The sequence below is a fragment of the Thalassophryne amazonica genome, chromosome 16 (genome assembly GCF_902500255.1).
Source record: "Thalassophryne amazonica chromosome 16, fThaAma1.1, whole genome shotgun sequence".
Classification (NCBI taxonomy): Eukaryota; Metazoa; Chordata; class Actinopteri; order Batrachoidiformes; family Batrachoididae; genus Thalassophryne; species Thalassophryne amazonica.
Genome location: NC_047118.1, coordinates 63981868 through 63998639, shown reverse-complemented (window position 1 = coordinate 63998639; position 16772 = coordinate 63981868). Strand labels below are relative to the sequence as shown.

At 39.5% G+C, this 16772-nt stretch overlaps 1 protein-coding gene across 2 annotated transcripts in view; it reads left to right on the top strand.

Annotated features, from left to right (window-relative positions):
* The window catches only part of LOC117527672 (serine/threonine-protein kinase/endoribonuclease IRE1-like), an 81949-nt gene that overhangs the window by 6231 nt on the left and 58946 nt on the right, over window positions 1-16772 (top strand). For both annotated transcript variants that reach the window (XM_034190117.1, XM_034190116.1), the window contains exon 2: window positions 5885-6005. In XM_034190117.1, the coding sequence (XP_034046008.1) occupies window positions 5885-6005 (121 nt within the window). The remainder of the gene's footprint in view (window positions 1-5884; window positions 6006-16772) is intronic.

Genomic DNA, 16772 nt, shown 5'->3' with positions numbered 1-16772 from the left:
CCACGACCTTCTTGCTGTAAGGAAACAGTGCTAACCACTAATCCACCGTGCTGCCCCTAAATTATTGTTTACCAAATTAAATTGGTCTTATTATGTTAAGACTTCATTATAGTTTTTTTATTTAATAGAAATGCATGCATTTAATTCACACAAGATAAATATGTTTTTAGCCTGTGCGCATTCATTCACATTAATCTATAGTCAAAGTAAAGAATATGGTCACAGGTGGGGCTTTTTTTTTTCTGTGTCTGTGTGGGGTTTTTTGGGGGGGGTTTTTGGGGGGGTTTGGGGTGGGGGGGGCTGTGGGGCATTTCAGACCTCGTGCTACTTCCTCATGCTCTTGAGAAACTCCCTGATTCCACACTTTTGTCCAGTTACACATATGTTGATCTGAGAGGTTTCATCATGACAGCATGCATTTGAAAACCGTTTTGTAAAATGACCATAAATGATGTGTTTAAAACGGTAACTTTGTAAAAACATCCATCAGTTGTTTAATATCGGTTTGTCTTTAAAATTAGGGGGCTGACAGATGTCAGGAGCAATATTTGTTTGTGAAACCAAAAGTGCTGACAGAAGTTATGAGAGACCCAAAAACGGCTCCGTTATGATTTCCATAGAACAGCTGAGTGACACTTTTGGTGGGAACGGTCACAGATGTACACTATTGACAGTGCGTGACGTGAGATTACAGCAGGGCATTTCAAGGCAAGTGTTTAATGACCTGTTTTTTTTTTGTTTTGTTTTTTTTCCTTTTTTTTTTTACATTGGAGATTTTGTGAAACTATGAAAAGGGAAATTAAACCTGCTTGTTTTGTTTCGGTTAGGTCAACTGAAACCCTGTAGTACTCCAGATTTGACCACTTGAAGTCGGGGTTGAACAGCGCACAGAAACTGAACACTGTTAAATCTTGGACTTGCACCACTGACCATGTGTGAAAGGTCTGGTAATTTTAATGACTTGGGTTTTAGAACAAAATGCATGCTGGGTAAAGCACAGCGTAACAACACAACACCTCTGCGTGGTTCTGATGGTTGTATTTGTACAGCATGATACATGCTCAGGCCTGAATTACTGACTGCTGATTTCTCTGTGTGTGTCTTGAGCAATTTCACCCCCACCTTTTATCCTTGTCATACCCAGACGAATACTGTGTGTATTTCAAACGTGCTCTGCACCCAAACCCGCCTGGACGTTATGTGGATGAGCTATATGTGAGAACACAAACGTCCAAACTTGTTGGACTGGCCGTTATACTTGTCAAATACCCTAGTAAAGTCCTTGTGATGTCTGTCTGAGCTGATTGAGCACCGTCTGCCCCAGTGTGCTGGGTACCAGTTGTGTTGCTAATTTTGGCTGAGCTGTATACTTCATGAGGTGTATGCACCGAGCAACGATGGCTGTAATTTGTTAGGCCTAATGACATAATGGACCATAGTGTATCTGGATGGACCGTCCCCCGTAGTTCAGCATGCATATGAGCCGTGGATTTATTGCAAAGTTTGCATAATGTGTGAAATACACATTTATAGTCAGAGTGGATTAATTTTAAAGTAATAGTTGTGTAATTCTTGATGCATAGTTGCAGTGAAATCAAAGCCATTGTGCATTTTTTGCATGTGTGACATTCTCAGGGCCTTGCGCTTTGCTCGAGACAGCCTAGCAGATGCTTGACTCACAATAGCACCCAAACACGGAACTAATCCTTTTGATATATCAGGAGTTGAGTGTTTTCTGTTTGGTGTCATTTTTCATTGGTGCTATTGAAAATATATATATATTACTGGCATGGTATTTGTGAGATTTTTCACTTTAAACTTTTTTGACATCATCAACTTCATAATTAATGTAAATTAACGTTTTAGTTTTACAGTCATAATTACAATGAAGCCTGAAGGGTACAGCCTACACACTATGTATAAGTTTGGACATGAACTTGCCTGACAGACATGAGCTGGATGTTGCTTTATCATATATATTTTTTGTCCTTTCTGTATGTGCAGAAAATCTATACATTTTGCATCCATATGCACAGCTTGTCATTTTTGAAAGCTTTTGGAGAGTAAAACCACGTGTCCGACAACCTGCTGTGTTGATATGTGTGTCATTTACAATGTGATCAATGCCAGATCACTCTAGTGCTGGAAATAATAAGTCAAAACCCCAGTGTCACCACTATCACCAATTTCATGAAATATTGTCTCTATTTTCAGGTGAAATCAAAAGTTTTGTTGCAGCTGAAAAATGTGTCTTCATCAGATATTCTGAATTTATCCAGAGATTTTATTACTCCTTTCTTATTAACACTGACAAATGATGCCATCCTAAATATTATTTCAGAAGTATTCCACAGGAGGCGTCTTCTTTCCAACCAACTTCACCTTTTTCTCTGACATAATACATTTTTATCACATTTCATCATAATATAACTCCAAAGTTCTAACTGGTTTATGGAGATTTGGCTATTTATCAATGATATATTGATTGGAAAAATGTTTAAAAGCTCTGATTTTCAGATTTACAGTATCAAGAAATAACACACCGAAATTGTCCAAAGTGTTATGTATTGTCCATAGACAATTCCTTCTGAGTTTCATGAACATATTTTTGTCAGCAAATGTTTGGTTAACTGGTTGAAGATATTTTACAGCAACAAAATATATTGAATACTTGGAGAATTCATGACGTTTGGTGCTTTGGTTCCATAGTTGGATCTCTGTCATAAGGCCCACAGTTTAGTTGCAGAGCAGCAGCTTTTTACAAATCCACACAGGGTGAGTGAAATACACATCGCCACTTTGTTGGTAATTCTGCCGCAAGCCTCGTCATGAAGGTTTGCGTCTGTTGTGGTTATGATTCAGCTGTGTGTTTTTTTTTTTTTGTTTGTTTTTTTTTTAACTGGGTGAGTCTTAATTTAGGCTTTTCTTTTTGTGTAAGTTTTGGTCTTTATGCAATCTTTCTCTCACCGTCATTTTTTTTTCCTATTATGTGTCATGGGTCCACTGTTACATGTCGATTTGTTATCACTGTTGCCTCATAGCATGCAGGTTGTGGATTTGGTTCCCTGATAGTTCTTTTCTTTGAGAGTTTATGTCTGTGTGGGTTTGCTGCAGGCTGTCTGGTTTCTTGTCACCATCAAAAATGATACTTAAGTTTCATGCCACTGCCCAAAACTAGGGTAGCATCTGTGGACCTGAGGTTGGGTCCTGAGGAACTTGATGTGCCCCCACTCATTAGATTGTCTCTAAATGTAAATTGGCTAAATAAAATTCACACAACAGATTTGTAGTGTGTGTGTGTGATGTTCAATGACAAAGTGCCTTCGTGTGTTCTCGAGATACCCCTCACCCCGTTTTTTTGTTGGCCTAAACTAGAAGTCAGCTACTCCATTTTTATGTAACCACTGTGTACAGTTGCCGTGTTGTCATTGGCCAGTGTGACACAGCAGCCAGCCAGTCTGTTTTATTCCTATGGATCAACAGTACATGCATCAGTCTGACTTTGTTTAATGAGCTCCGTGCCAATGCAGCGATAAACTATTTTGTGCTCCTTTTGCTTTAAATATGCATCACGTGTGTGATGCATGTGATACTCTCCTCTTACCGGCCAATCAGGTAGTGATTTTGACATAAGTAAATAAGATTTCCTACTCATTGTACTTGTTTTCCTCTTGGTGAAAGAAATGCTGCAGGTGCGTAGCCAGAGAGGCAAGGGGACGAACCCCCCTGTGCCACCACCACCTTAAAGGTCCACTTTTGAAGACATTTAAAAAGAGTTTTTACATAACAATAATAATAATGATACTCATGATAATGACAATTTATGCATTTTTGTCCCCCCAGTATGAAGTTTGGGGAGATATAGCGATCAGCATGTCTGTCCGCCTTTGTCAGTTTTCACTTGTTAGCGCAATATCTCAAGAACCAGTTGACCAATTTCATTCATATTTAGCACAAGTGTGTACTTGGGTGATCCCACTACACTTTGTATTACAGATGGCTCTTGTTAACATTAAAAACTTTGTTCAATTATGACTCTTGTGTGTCCCAGTTTTGCTACTACAATTCTGCACTAAGTGGAATTGATGACCCATGATAAATAAGCTGCTTTTTATGCCAGGATTGCATACTTTCTAGATAACACCCTGATGGGAGCTTGTGTCTACACACTTTCTGAATGTGCAAATAAACTGTTCTGGCTGTGTACCGTCTCAGCCCAGCATACAAATGTCACTCATGTTCGAGCTCGTGGGTGAGAAAGAGCTATATGTTGCTCCTGTGCAAGGCCTTGAGGTGACTTATGTTTGGTAGTTTGGAGCTTCATAAATAAATAAATTGAAGAAAACTGATGCATTTCTTTCCTTCGCTGCAAGCCCAATTATAAAAGCCACCAGTACAGAATTAAGCTCTCTTTCTCTAATCTGTTATTTAAAATATGCACAAGGTTGACCTTCACTTTTATCCGTGTCCCTCTAAATGAGAAACCAGATGATTATTTGATTAGAAAGAAAAGTAACTATTTTGGTGATCAAATAGGATTTAGTAAGTTTTCAAGAAGTAGAAGTAAGTCCTGTCCAGCCACTGAGGCCCGTCAGGGTGATACTGATCCCCAGATACCATAATGTGAAGTGGATGAGAGTGGGACTGGCCCTGGAGAGGACTCTGTCAAGATGTCACAGATTAATTCCCCAAAGGAAAAATACCCATGTTTAACTGGTTCCAGTTGACCTGAAATCTGATTTTAAAATTCACAGATTTTCTTGTATTATTCAACAAGTCAAGATTGAGATTGTGCACTGGTGTCACATCCACCAGACCACAGAACCATCCCGGGTCCTGGATGGCAACCACCCAGGCAGACACCTGATGCTTCCCCACCCTTATTGTTATTATTGGTGAAAAATTAATACCGTTGGTAACATGACTGCACAGTATGTTTGATAAATCTAATTCTGTTTCAGTTTATTTTCTTTATAATTAATACCATTGGTAACATGACTGCACAGTATGTTTGATACATCTAATTCTGTTTCAGTTTATTTTCTTTATAGAGTGCCAATCTGAAGATGTCTCATTAGGCTTTGGGAAATGTTGATTTATTTATTTTTTTTAATTAAGTTATCTATGAAGATAGAATAATAATAAAAAATCATTAGAATACTTTATAACTTAGATGATAGTGCTGTACAACATACTGCCAACTGCAGCCTGTAACCCAGCCTGTAACTGTCATAAGATTTTTGCATTGTGTTAATTTCTCCTTAATGCAGCAGTCCAACTTGCCACCCCATCCAGAGAGAGTCTATAAAAAATGGGCTCTGCCTCTGTGTGTGCGTGCCCATCAGTTACTCAACACCAACTCATTGCAGACCCAAAATATTTGAGGTGCAAGTTCATCTTACAACTACCTGGTGTGACACCAGAGGGAGTTGACCTAGATGTACTTTTTCTGGGTAAAATCAGTAGAGATTCAAATATCTGTCACTTGTATCAGTTTAGCAGTCGCTACTTGTGCTTCAGGTCAGAGCTGATCACCCTTCTGCCACAATCGTTCAGATCAGTGTGCACGTTCATTAGTATGTTAATATATTACCTCTGAGGGATCCGTGTCCATGTTGAGAGGAATAATAATTATTCATGAAGATCAGACATATTGATGTGGCTGGGTTTAGGCCCATGCCTGCTTGTTGGTGATTAAGGGTTTTTTGGTTTTGTATTAGTGGTGAAAATAACTGGCTGATTACTTGATCAATAACAAAATAAGTGTTTGCAATTTTGTTTATTTTTCATGCTTTTATTTCTTTTTCTCTAAAGGAAATATGTTGTTTTGGACCATTAATCAAGACAATTTCAACATCATGTCCTTTTTCTTTGCTTTTTGCAGTCCTTCTGTGATGCCAGCACAGTCTCCCTACCAGAAAACCTGCTCTTTGTGTCGACTTTGGACGGAAACCTTCATGCTGTTAGCAAGAAGTCGGGCTCCATAAAGTGGACTCTGAAAGAAGGTAAGAGGACTCTAGTCCAGTGTTCCTCACTGTCAGCTTTTTGTTTGGGGACCTTAATCCTAATTCAGGTTACACTTGGAAAAGACATTATCATCCTTCTGAATGGTTCAGCCAACAAGTTAAAAATTAAAATAAAGATTGGTATCATTTTGGCTAAGTAAGAGTAACAAAATATTCTTATTTTTCCAAAAGGGAATAAAGGAATCACATTCACAGGTTCAACAGCACATATTTTCCTGATTTCATGAGGGCGTCAAAACTGTTCTAAAGAAGTTGTTTGAAGGTTTTCTGACTCGGCCTGATTTTACACGCTGGAGGTTTTTTATTCAACCAACTCGATATGTATGGATGTTTCAGTGCAAGTGTTTATATTTGGTCTTTTTTATTTTATACAGTGAAGTTTTGATTTTTTTTTCATCTTTTACTCAATTTGATTTGAATATACCTGCAATTTGTTGATTTGGTGTTAGTTTATGTGTAGATTTATCGCCGGCTGGCAATGGGATTCATTTTATCTCTGATTCTATAAATGCAGGGAAACGTCCGGTTAAGCCTGGAAACAGATTAATTATTAAGCGAGAGTGGGCAAATATAGCCTGTAAACAAGGCTGGAGAAAGAGTGAGTATGTTTGCTGCCGTATCGCCTACAGACGTGTTCATGTTGCCACTGTTCAGTCTGTTGACACTAAATACAACTGACTGATCGGCGACTGTTAAACTTCAGTTTGTCTTCAGTTTGTCTTTGTTGTTTCTTTAAGCTCCAATAGCCTACAGACCTTTTGCTCTCAAACAGGGTTTTAAGATTCCGTAAATGGCTAAATGTTTGGATAAGATTGACACTGTTGATTGTGTGAGCCTCTCTCTATGTAAAATGACTTTTGCCTTACTTGTGTGAAGCACCTTGAGGCAGCTTTGTTGCAGTTTGGTGCTATATAAATGAAATAAATTGAATTCTAATCCAGTTACATTTGTTGCACAAATCTGATTGATTAATCATGTGAGATTTCAGATTTCAGCAATAACATCCGCAAATCATCAGACACAACAGGGTTATTTCCTAAATAAATGAAATAAATTGAATGACATCAACTTGACCCGCACATCTTAAATACAGCCAAACTAGGCAGAGAGTTGGACAACAGAACTTTATTTTAGCTTTTCTGGCAAAATAAAAAGAAAGGAAAGAGAAATATGAACACATTTAATGCAAAGACCGTATTTAAATTTGTAATAAGTATCTTCATTCATTTATTTTCCAACCCTGTTTTTCCAATCAAGGGTCACCTTTGTAGTTTTTGTCAAAGTAATTACCTGGCTACTCTCCACATGCTGAGCGCAAGTGTGCTTTGCGTAGGTGTATAGGTGTGCAGTTTACACAAGCAGCAGCCGTTTTACTGACTTACTGAGGGGTCAGATCAGGTTTTTTTTTTTTGGTCATCACTAGATCCATTGTTTGGATACAAGTCTGGATGGCTCAGTTTGAAATCTCTGGACAGTAGCTGCAGAGGCTGGAAGTTCCAAGTAGTGTTTGCCTCTGGATATTGGGAGTGTTTAACATTTTTAATTTGTGGCTTCATATCCTCTCTGTGACTCAGAGATATTCCTTTCGGCAATGTGCTTACTACAAGAACATTTTTTTGCCTTTTGTGCTTTATGAAACAAGCAGGGGTGGTGGCAACATTTCTCCATGTAATGTGGATTTATGTCAGGAAGGGCATCTGGCATAAAACTTGTGCCACATCAACTCTGGTGACCGCCAGTGGGGGGGCGAAGGGACTTATTTACTTTTGTGCATTATGAATTTTCAAAAAAACAAAACAAAACAAAAAACAACACATTTGTAGGAATGTATGTTTCTGCCCTATATTGCCACCAGGGGTGTGTGATATGGACAAAAAAATATAATTTTTTTTTCTGACTTTGAGGATAATGATAGTTGGATGATATTCTTCAAAATTGTGTTTGTAAACATCTAAGTACTAGTAGACGTCAATTGTCTACTAATGACGTTGACGGACAGTGTGTAACAAAAACAGCTCTTATTTATTTTCTTAAAACTTAAGAAATGAAGTAAAAATAATAGAAAAATGTTAATCATAAATATTAGTGAAATTATATCACGTTTGCAGAGTGTGTTGTGCAAACACTTGCTGATTTAGTGTTTTGTTTTTGTTTTGTTTTGTTTTTTGCAGGATTTTCAGATTCTTCATCTATATATGAAAAGCGAAGCTGTGTGTGTGTGTGTGTGTGTATACCCTTGGTCATGGAGAAACTGGGAGAGCTGACATTTGCTGTTTGGTATGCTTATGTATTTTGGGTGAAGTATGAACGCCGCAAAAACAAAGTTGATGGGACTATTTTTTATGGATAAATTACAAAAAAAAAGTGAACAGTGGATGTTGATGTCACCATTAATCAGTTCCTGGTAACCAGACAACCTCTGAACAAAGAAAATATCTCAACCTTGCCAGTTGTAACACATGACATCAACTAAATGTGCCAAATCATAAATACAATTGTTCACAAAACTTTCTTATTTTAATTTCCTGCACTTTCAGTTAAAAATCATAATAGAAACTTTGCATAATTCATTACCACCCTTGAAAAATGTCAGCTACCTATTTTATAAACGCTACCCAGTCTCAATCCCCACGGGCAACACGCTAGTATTCCTTAATTCGCAGGTGGGGAAACAAGTTCACTGTTGAGCTGTTTTTAACAGCAACATCATTCTGACGTCTGTATTTTGAGCATCATCTGTGTTTTCAAATCCAAACCACCTCTACAAGTGAGGTATATCCATGTCGAGGAACTAAATCTTCCATGAAAATTCAGTAAGGTATATCTTATATATTATATTCCAATTCTAAGGTGGAACTATGCCAGTATACAAAGGTATATCTAAATATCTAAAAAGGAAGAGTAAAATAGGAGAGTAGAAAAGAGTAGAGTAGAGCCACTTAGGTAGAAAGAGAAGGCGACCACACAATCAGACCCATGTGGCGTGGGTGGGCTGTGATCAAACACACATGGGGTTAGTGACTTCTGATTGGTGGAAAATTCACAAGCCAGCCAACCAATGAGGAAGAAGGAGTCATATTTCTTCCCACCGCTGTTGCTGCTGCAGTAGAGAAGGAAATGATCCTTGTGGCTGCGTGTGTGTACATAAACGCGCAGCGAAAAATGACAATAATATTCATGAAAACGCATGGCGTAAAAAAATACTCGTAAGTTATACTAGGACTATTAACAAAAAAAAAAAGTGCTGTAAAGGTTGAAGTTGCTACGTTCAACACGCATTTAAAGGGAGCCTCAGAGTGCAGCAGATTGAGTGTTCCATCCACTTAATTAGGTCATGTGACTTTTTACGCGAGGGCACGTCATTTGACTCCAGAGGGGTAATCTTCACTCAGATTACACATCATTCAAACAACAATTACAGTATTCTTGTTGATGATGTTCTGCACCCTTCTATTCTCCACAAGCTCACTGGGAACTTCATGCATTTCCTTTTAGAGCCTAAAACCATTTTGAGAACACTGGAAGCTTCATTTTGCTGAGGTGAACATGACTGTTCAATTTTCCTTGGCCCTAACTCACTTTTTTATTTATTTAACTAGGAAAATCCCATTGAGATTAAGAACCTCTTTTTGAAGGGAGACCTGGCCAAGATAGGCAGCAGCAAATAAAAAACATAGTTACACAATTACACAGACACAAAGAAAAGACAATTAAAAAGATTAAAATTACAAGAATATTATAAAAAACAAGTGCATGATGTGGAGTTGGCCTCGAGTAGTCTGAATTTGGATTTAAAAGCGCTCTGTGAACTTAATGCTGTTAATTTCCACTCCTCTTGCAACTTATTCACAGCAAAAGATGCGGAGTAGACAAAAGCCCTTTTACCCAGTTCAGTATGGGCATATGGAACAGAAAAGAAAAAGTAATCTTGTGAGCGGAAAGAGTAAGGACCAGCACTTAGACTTACATTTAAGGTACAAATGTAGGAAGGCAACAGTCCGAGTATTACTTTATATGTAAAAGTATACCAATGACTGGTCCGTCAGAAGGCCATGAATAATATTTGCCAGCTCTGGAGAAAACCAGAGATTATCTTGCCCTTTACCCTGAATCGCCTTAATAGGGCATGTTTATTTATGTTTATTTACTATTTGCATAAAACCGTCCCTAAATTAATGATGCAAGGGTTTGATTTGGGTACCTTAGTGTTTCTGAAAGCAACAACAACACAGTGATCACTTTTATCATTGCAGAAAACACCAAGAGATGAGAATTTATGAGGAACATTTGTCAAAATCAAATCAATCAAGGTAGACGTCGCAGGGCTTTTGAGGTTTGCCCGAGTGAGTAAATTTACCAACTGGGTAAGATACATTTAAAAATCCTCAGATACTGCTTTAAGCCAATCCCAATTTAAATCACCAACTAAAACAAGTTCATTATAATTCAGTCTAGACAACAGATGCTTCAAAGATTGTAATACTTCTGTACGTCTGTAGCACCCAACGACAGTTATACAAAGGCCCTTAGCAATTTCCACACTCAGTGCCAGGAATTCCAGTTATTTACAGATGGATTCAGACAGAACTATCGAGGCATCAAATTTTGATTTAACATAAGTAACAGCACTGTCATCGTTGTATCCAACCACATTAATGTCTTCATCAGCAATAGATTTTGTCAGCCAGGTTTCAGAAATTACAACAATATCAGCATCTGTTGATTTAACCCAAATCCTGACCCTATCCATCTTAGATAACAAGCTGTGCACATTCAATTGAACAATTTTAAGACCAGACAAGGATTTAAAATCAAATGGTGTCTGAATACACTGCAGCTCAGGGCCAGGGTTTGGTTGTACATTACCTGATAAGAGTAATAATTAAGCAAACAACAGTCACTGCTTCATAACATTACATATTAAATTTGACATCTAGTATTTTGGAACCAAGCATGATCTCTTTCTAAGCGTGGGGTAATTATGGAGAGCTTCAAGGCTTTTAAATTGAGGTAAATCTCTGGGAAGATCAGATGATAAGTTCATGTCCTTGATCATTTGGATTGGTGGGTTGCACAGCTTGTAGTGTATCCATAGTGCAAGTGTAGCTATGAGCCATGTCCCACAGGCTAAACACATTGTTAGATGTACTCTCCCAGGATCAATCCTTTGCCCCAAAGTCCCATGCAGTCAATAGACATAATAAAATCATAAGAATTGCCATTGTCCACAACTCTCAGCACTTGGCATTGCAGAGTAAATACAAGGTCTATTAGAAAAGTATCCAACCTTTATTATTTTTTTCAAAAACCATATGGATTTGAATCACGTGTGATTGCGTCAGACAAGCTTGAACCCTCGTGCGCATGCGTGAGTTTTTCCACGCCTGTCGTTGCGTCATTCGCCTGTGAGCAGGCTTTGAGTGAGGAGTGGTCCACCCCCCTCGTCGTTGTTTCATTGTCAGGAAATGGCGGAATGATTTGGGCTTTTTTCCATCAGAATTTTTTCAGAAATTGTTAGAGACTGGCAGCTGGAAACCATTAGAAAAATTTATCTGGCTTTCGGTGAAAATGTTACGGGCTTGGTAGATAATGAGTGTTACTGTCACTTTAAGGACGGCCCCCAGCGGCTGTGGGGCGCGCCGCGCTCCGAAGCTGCCATCGACAGGCTGAACGACCATTTCATTTCTAAATGGATGGCTGTCTGGATCCGTGACCATCGTGTGCCATTTCTCTGGTTATCACAAGAGCTGGACATCAACCATTTTCCGGCAGATTTCACTTTTAACAAGAGATTTTGTCATGGAAAGCCGAGCGGAGGCTTCGCGCGTCACGATGGATTAGCTACTAGAGCGAGACAAAACCACCTCCGTTTTGGTCTCACAGGATGGCTTTGAGATGGCGTTCAGACAGCTGTTGGTGGTTTTTCCATCGAGTGATTATCCGAGAAATTGTGGTTGTGCCTGGACATGCCAGAACATGTCCCGTGAGGCTTCATCAGGGCGTTGCTGTGCGCCATGCGGCACCGCCGCGAAGCGCGAAGCCTCCGCTCCTCTTTCCATGACAAAAACTCCTGTAACAGTGGAATGTGCCGTTCATTTCCAAACTGGACGCTGTGTTTTATCCGGGACGTCGTCTGACTAGCACAGGAATTGTGAAAAGACGTGGACATCAGCACTTTTTCGGCACATTGAGACAGACGTGCGGAGGAATTCCGCGTGTCGCGGCAGTGCCGCATGGCGCAAAGCAACGCCGTGATGAAGCCTCATGGGACATGTTCTGGCATGGCAAACACTGGTCACGGATCCAGACAGCCATCCGTTTAGAAATGAAATGGTCGTTCAGCCTGTCGATGGCAGCTTCGGAGCGCGGCGCGCCCCACAGCCGCTGGGGGCCGTCCTTAAAGCGACAGTAACACTCCTTATTCTCTACCAAGCCCGTAACATTTTCACCGAAAGCCAGATAAATTTTTCTAATGGTTTCCAGCAGCAAGTCTCTAACAGTTTCTGAAAAAATTCTGATGGAAAAAAAAAAGCCCAAATCATTCCGCCATTTCCTGACAATGAAAATCCGACGAGGGAGCTGGACCACTCCTCAGTCAAAGTCTGCTCACAGGTGAATGACGCAACCGACAGGCCTTGGAAAAACTCACGCATGCGCACGAGGGTTCAAGCTTGTCTGACGCAATCACACGTGATTCAAATCCATATGGTTTTTGAAAAAAATAATAAGGTTGGATACTTTTCTAATAGACCTCATATGTATTAATTAGCCGCACAGACCGCAGAATGATGAAGATGACCTCAGCAGAGCAGCACAGACCCCAGCATGGAGTAGATGCCTTCAGCAACCAGCACAGGCCCCAGCAAAACAGCACTAGCCTCAGTGCGGGGTAGATGGCACCCAGATCAAGCCAACCTGGCCACTATAGCTGAGTTGACACTACAATTCAGGGTATAAGCAAACCACACTGCAGGGGATAGGTCTATGTGTTGCTGATTTGCAGTGTGTGTTGCTGTATTGTTGCTACAGCTTTAGGCTAAAGATGAGCCACACCCTGATCAGAGTGCCACTGTCATTGAACCGACATCTCTGCTATGTTAGCATTGTGGGATAGTTTGCGCCCACAGATTGAGCTTACCGAACTACTTTCACCACCCTGCTCAGCATGCCGCTCTTGGAGCGACAACACACAGAATGTGTCTCTTCCCAGAAAGATCTCTTTCAGTGCAGCTTCTTGTTCTGACTTTAACACAAAGTTAACACCCAAGTCTTTCATCGCCAACTGTAAATGGTAATTAAAACATTCCAATCGTATCTTTCTGAACTCTTTGCATCAAACTCCATCGTGTCAATGTTAAGAATGCTCATAAATGAGCGATAGGTGAAGTTGCTCATAAACTTTAGGTTTCTTAAATATTTATTACGGCCACTCTTAAAACTTCAGTTATCTTTATATTTTTATTACTGGTACATTTTAGAATTGGTTTAGATGAGATATACTCATTATCTCACAGGAATATATCACAATTATCTGGGAACTACTTTTGAGCAGGAATTCATCAAGTACGTCGGCCGCGGGCGTATACTAACACCTAATACCCAGAAACTGGACAGTTATTTGGCCATACCGAGAGCGTCCACTTTTAGCTTGTCATAAGCTAAGCTAATGGCGCTCGTGAGAGTGTGGACAAGCCACACTATAGCACAGTGTTGTCCAAAGTATTCCAGAAAGGGCCAAGATGGTGCAGGGTTTTTTGCAGCCACTGATGGCAGCAGGTGATTTCACTGATGAACTCATCCCATCTGCTCAAAGCACCCTTTCATCATCAATGCACCCTCTAGACCCTTTCTGGAATACATTGGACACCACTGCTGTAGCAGATCCCTAGATCTCTGAGTAGATGCAACAAGAGGACAGGCCTCAGAACAGCTCACAAAAATAACAGGGTAAATAGGCCACAGTCCCAAAAATGTCCAAAATACCTCAAATAAATTAAGTACAGCAAAGTAAAAACCTTTTTCAGAAGTGAAAAAATGCAATAAAATCCATAGAAAACAGTAAAAACAGACAAACACTGAGCAAACAAAAACAAGCTGCCATCTTGAAAAAAATGGGTCTTTGATGCTTGTTGTGGTCTAATGTGATGGAGGTGAGACTAAAGCAGACTTACTGTCTTAATCTTCTTCACCAGATGAAAAATGAACATCTGGTTCTTCACTTGTACCATCCTCTGCCTCTGAACCACTTCCCCCATGTCAGCTCAGTCAAAAATAATTTCAAGAGTTTTGGCAGTTGGCATTTAGAGTAGGGAGGGGTGTTATTTCCAAAAATTTGGAAATCTATAAATGTTTGCATGGAATATGGAAATATACACAGAATAAACCATAGCAGGATAAATTTTGGGTCATTTGGTTCCAAAAACCCATATGGATGGAGCGTTTGAAAATTTCAAGTAACGTGCTGTTATATGTGCTGTTATGTGCTGTATATGTGCTGTTGACGTAGAAAACCACTCTGTTGCTTATAATTAGGTCATTGTGGCCATGTCATTCTTTACATGTGATGATTATACTCAACTGATGTTCCTGAAATAAAAACTACATAGATTTTGTTTGTTACAATTGGTCATAACATATGTACTGAAATTAGTTTTTTTGTCAATTACTCTTAAAAAACACCAGATAGGCTTATGTTACTATAGAAGTTCAATAGAAACTTGGAGTCAAGCAACATTTGGAGCCAAATTTGAAGTCTCTAGGTGCAGCAGTTCTCAAGATATGACATTTTCGGGGATATTTTTTGGCGATGTTTGAACCCGATACCTTCACTGGCGCCGTCCATATGGGTTTTTGGAACCAAATGACCCAAAATTTATCCTGCTATGGTTTATTCCATGTATATTTCCATATTCCATGCAAACATTTATAGATTTCCAAATTTTTTGAAATAGCACCCCTCCCTATTTAGAGCCCATTTGGGTTCATCTACCTCAGAGCAGGTAGATCTGTGGTATAACCTGCCTTGGTTTGATTGCAGGTGTATGCTTCATGCTGCCTTCTTGTATCTTTGGTCAGACCACTTCATCTGTATTGTCCCAATGCACCCTGCTGTAAATGGGTACTGTCTTTGAATGGGGATGAACCTGTGATGGACTAGTGTCCATGTGGAGCCGTAGACTCAGGTAGGTATCAGGGATAAGCACCGGCCTGATCGGCCTAAGGGCCTGCATAGGACTTATTCATCTTGCTCTACCTCTGACAAAGTCTATTACAGGTTTGAACAAAAGTGTGGTGAGGCTTCTCTTTGACCCTACAGGGTAATCAGAACAAGTTATAACAGTGCACATCAAACATGTTTTTATTTTCTCTCTGCAAATCTCTTTGAATGCTGTTGTGGTCAAAATGACCCTCAACATTATCTTTGTGTACAGACCCTGTACAAATGTTCCACAACATATCAGTCTATCTACTTTTGTACTTATGTAAGATTATGATCATTCAAGCCAATTTTAAGCAAAGTGCATGAGGGTTTTATCAAACTCAGAAGTGGAATTGGGTCAAATGGACTCACAGCATAATAGGAGCCACCCAATGCCCACGAGATCAGACAAAAGTAGAGCCTGTTTCCTTTGCAACACCTGTTTTTCTGGATCACCTACTGAATATAGATCTCATTCTCAACAGGACCATACCAGGCTTAAACAGGTTGGGCTCCAGTCAGATAAATGTCACCCAATTAGAGAGAAGCATGCAGCTTTTCTTTAAACAGTGTACAACCCAGACAACCGGTGTCGGACACATCTATCTCCTGATCGGGTGTGTCTGCCCTCTTCAGCTTTCCAAACACACATTTCGAGCTCTGCTTGGTCGACAATCCGTCTATTTAACACCTCCCACTGTGCAATTACACCTAAAGCACACTGATGCCTGTTGAACACAGCATTCATTGTCCACCTTTGGATAATTCCTATGGTCTCATGCTGCTGCTGTTGACCTTTCAGGCACCTTCACAGAGATAAACACCATCTGTTCCACACCCTGTATATTCACACTGCACAGAAAAGTGTGTTCAACTGTTTGGATTAAAGGTGGGGGGGTTGGTGTCTGGAAGAAAAATATTGTCTTTGGTTAAGTACAGTGCTTTTAAAATGGAATTAGTTGCGTTGTTAACTGTTTTTGACAGGTCTGTAGTAAACTGTCAGGGTGCAGGTGTTCCAGCTGATCACTTTTCTTGTTGTGTGAGTGGTGTTTAGTATTAATAGGCTCAGAATAACAACCACACAACAGTAACTAACAGAAGATTCAGCATAATTAATGTTGATGGCCCTTTAGGCAGGCTTATTTTAAAAAAAAGTACATCTTAAGACAAAATTAAATTTTTTCAATAGTTTCACACGGTATAATAATATAGAACCTTGTCTGTAATGAATAATATAAGGCAATGCTAAAATAGCGTCGGCCGTATGAGCCTTGTGTTCTTTATAATTTGTAGTTGTTTAATTAATTATTAAGATCCTGTTGTCTTACATACAATTTGTACATGTTTAATGAAGCCCCTCTATTAATCAGTCAATCAGAAACAATATTTATGTTTTAACAGCGTCTGCAGGAGGCTTTGCGTGTGCATGTACATGACCTTTTGACAAAAGCAGAAGTTATGCAAATCAAGGAATATTTGTAGATCACCCTCTGTGCATTTGCTAGTATTAATGAGACAAATTTAATTCCGTAGGAAGCTAGCTTTGA